The 3,815-nt window shown below is 32.9% G+C and overlaps 1 protein-coding gene across 1 annotated transcript; it reads left to right on the top strand.

The window, feature by feature from the left end:
* Positions 1 to 485: 485 nt before the first annotated feature.
* On the top strand, positions 486 to 2,221 carry LOC104103867 (large ribosomal subunit protein eL21z/eL21y). Its single transcript, XM_009611809.4, has 2 exons — positions 486 to 919; positions 1,781 to 2,221. Exons 1-2 carry the CDS (start codon positions 683 to 685, stop codon positions 2,036 to 2,038), a joined length of 495 nt encoding a protein of 164 aa, XP_009610104.1. The 5' UTR covers positions 486 to 682; the 3' UTR covers positions 2,039 to 2,221.
* Positions 2,222 to 3,815: the final 1,594 nt, after the last annotated feature.

Raw genomic sequence — 3,815 nt, 5'->3', positions numbered from 1 at the left:
TTAGAATATTGTGTTATGTTCGATTTGAATATTGTATTCCAAATTGAAATATTATAGTTGTTTGATTTGAATATTGTATTTTTCATTAGGATATTGTGATGTATTGGTTTGAATAGCATATTCTAATATTTTAGTTTAGTTTAGATATTATATCCTAATTATAACATTTTCATCTTATTTTGTTTTTCTTTTGATTACATAGATGAAAGAGAAGAAAAAAATTATGGAGGACTTCACCGAGAAATTACTGGGGTTTGGACTTTTTGGTGAACATGTATAATTCCAATTTTTTAAAACGTGGGATGATGGAGTGTTTTAAGGGATTTATTAAGTTGGAGTGAGAGATAATTTAGTTCCTTAAAAGGTGAAATTTATTTAATGGCATATAATGATATTAAAAATTTAAAAATAATAAACTTTTATAAAGTAGGTATATAAGGTAAAATAAATATTTTAAAGATATATGGAGTTAGCTAGCATTTTCAGTGGGCATACCGTGTAGATTACTCTTGTATCAATCATCCCAAATATAGTCCGAACAAGCAAAAGCCCACATTCCCTCTCCGGGTCCAAACCCATACAAACCCTAGCTGCAACACACTTTTATACATATCGTGTAGTGTTTCGTCAATTTCTTCCTTTCTCTTCACTGAAACACACAGAGAGCACTCCGCAGAGGAAAATGCCGGCCGGCCATGGATTAAGGTCTCGGACGAGGGATTCATTCTCTCGCGCCTTCAGAAAGAAGGGAGTAATCCCTCTTTCCACCTACCTCAGGATCTTCAAAGTCGGTGACTATGTTGATGTCAAAGTGAACGGCGCCGTTCACAAGGGCATGCCCCACAAGTTCTACCATGGCCGTACTGGACGCGTCTGGAACGTTACCAAGCGCGCTGTTGGTGTCGAAGTCAACAAACAGGTCATTCTTTTAAAATTGGTTTAAGCAAATTTTATATGCTGATGCCCTCCATGTGTTTGTTTATTTGCTCTTTTTTGAGTCTTTGTTTTATTGTAAGATCTGGGTTCTTTTTCTCTTGGATAATATTTCATGTGTTTGATTTGTAATTCTGTTTGATGCCTTTGTTTGGGAATTTTGAAAATGTTATTTCTTTGTGTGTTTTTTATGTGGATAATATGAAGTTGTGAAGTTAATTTGATTTTCTTGGTTGGAAATGGAGTTATATATGTATTTTGATCTTCTTGATTAGAGATTAACAATTTGTAGAGACCTTATCTCAAATAGTATCAGCTCAATGATAATAAATAATAATTGCTCATACTAGCTGAGTTCCGACTGTACGGTTTCACGGCTATTCACTACATAGCTAAGAAAACATACTGGATAGCTATTCAGAACAATCCTATTGATTCTGCTATTCCAGCTTAATCCTTCGGAATCTCCATTTTCCATGAACAGTTTATATAGGAGTGTTTGGTGATCTTGATTTCTAGAAAAATGTTTTCTCCAAGGGAAATGTCTCCACCAACATAGAGAAAGTGGCATCCCGTCCCTTCACCTATGGACGCAGACGGAATCCCAAGTCTTCTTCAATCCCTTTTATACGCAACCAAACACTAGAAAGCATTTTCCTCCATAACACGACACTCTCCGTTTTCATGTTATTCAGGTGATGATGCAAATTGAATACAACTGTCTTATCAACTAGTATATTTGTCAAAAAAGGACTAGTGAATGATAGATGTGTTTTGTCCTTTTGTTCCTTTGGTTTACTGACTCTTTTGTGCTGCATTTAATGTGATTGCTTATTGTGGACATCAGGTTCGTAACAAAATCCTCCGAAAGAGGATCCATGTGAGGATTGAGCATGTTCAACTTTCCCGGTGCACCGAAGAAGTCAAGGAAAGAATCAAGAAGAATGATCAGCTAAAGGCCAAGGCTAAGGCTAGGGGTGAGGTCATCAGCACAAAGAGGCAACCTCAAGGACCCAAACCAGGGTTCATGGTTGAAGGTGCTACTTTGGAAACTGTTACTCCCATACCATATGATGTGGTCAACGATTTGAAGGGAGGCTATTGATTTTACTTTGTTTCTGAGCGTGTTTTTTACTCCCTATGTGCTATTATGAAGTTGAGACTACTAGTTCTTCTCGGCATCAGTTGCAAATTTGCATTTTAGTTCCAAATTTTGTTTACAATGTTTGTAGTTATGGTGGTGAAGAATATCTATTTACTACCTAATTTTTTAAGTTGAGTTTGCCAATATTTTGTAGTTTCAGCATTAGTTTTCTTCCACACGAGTACTTCATCTGCTAAGTACCAATTTGTGTACACTGACATCATAAGAAGAAATTTGCTGTCAGCCGATTAACAACTACGAGTAGGGCTGTCAAATTTGGCCCAAGCCCAAGTGTCCTGCCCAACCCATTTTGACCCAACCCATCTCAACCCATTTAAAATTGGGTTGATATTTAGCCTAAATTGATCCATAAGTAACTTTGTCAAAATGATAAAATATTTTAGAAATAAATTAATTTTTGTTTGATATGTTATATATGACCATAATAAAAGAAAAAACAGTCTTATTTAGGATAATTATACAATTAACAAGAAAACAATATATATTAACTAAAGATTGATGAGAGTTGGGTGGGTTGTGTTATAATCCAAATTTTAGTGCATCTTGACCCAACATATTTTAGCCCAATAACTTTTGGGTGGGTCATTTGACCCGTCCAATTATTGAGAACTCATTTTGAATCGTTCAAAATTGGCCCAATTTGACATCCCAAACCACGAGTATATTAGGTTAGTTGCTAGAAGAATTTAATATATTGCATATATGTCAAATCCTTTCCCGGTCCTAATGAATTTAGGTTGGATTGGATGGTTCTTACCATTAAGACCCTATTAGCTTATATCAACTTCCAGTGACCCTCTTAACATCTTTATGCTTTCTAAAGGGATAAACTTTTGCCTTTTGGTCTCAGAAAGTGGAATTGAAGTTTACGATAGTCTAAAGATGCTCAGAGTGGAAAGATTAAGGATGCAGAAACTCCCTTTTTTTGGTAAATGTTGTCGAGGTAGTACTTCTGCAACGTGAAAATTAGTTGGTCCAATGGTTTTCTCTATTTTATGTTTCTATTACATTTTAGATAAAATAATGGGAAACGGCACAATTACACACAAAATCATATTAATTATTCTTGCCTATCAATTTACATTTCTATCCATCAAACTAGTTATCTGTCCTCACACAGTAGCTTTTATGGGTAATTACAACTTTTTTATTTCTCTGTTTTTTCTGTTTTCCTTCTTTCTTTCTTTCTTTCCTCTTTTTATTTTTTCACCTTTTTGTCCTTATTTTTTTCTTTTTTCCCTTTTTTCTTTATTTTTGTCCAAATCATATTATTTTTTATTTTTTAAATTATAATTTGATTCCACATTCAATTTTGAGTTCCTTTCTTTTTCGTTTTTTTTCATTTTTCTTTCCTTTAGTTCATTTTCTTTATTGTTTTGTTCCTTTTCTAATTTCATTTAACTCTTTTTTCTTTCTTTTTTTCTTCATAATCTAATTTCATTCACTTTTTTTTTCTTTTTTCTATACAATAAGAAAAAATAACTGATATGATAAATATCCATTCACCTTTTTTTGAATATAATTGATAAAATATAGCTTTTGTTTATTTTTTCTCCTTTTCCCCCCTCCATATCAGTTATTACAACTTATGCATTATAATTATTTTCTCTTCTCTTTTTGTCCTTTCATTTTCTTTTTTTTTCTTTTCGCCTTTTTAATTTTATTTATTATTATTTTAAATTATTTTTCTTCTTTATTTTCTATTATTTCATAATTT

The sequence above is a fragment of the Nicotiana tomentosiformis genome, chromosome 3, assembly GCF_000390325.3.
Source record: "Nicotiana tomentosiformis chromosome 3, ASM39032v3, whole genome shotgun sequence".
Classification (NCBI taxonomy): Eukaryota; Viridiplantae; Streptophyta; class Magnoliopsida; order Solanales; family Solanaceae; genus Nicotiana; species Nicotiana tomentosiformis.
Note: the sequence above shows the minus strand (reverse complement) of the source record. Positions and strands in the feature narration are given on the sequence as shown.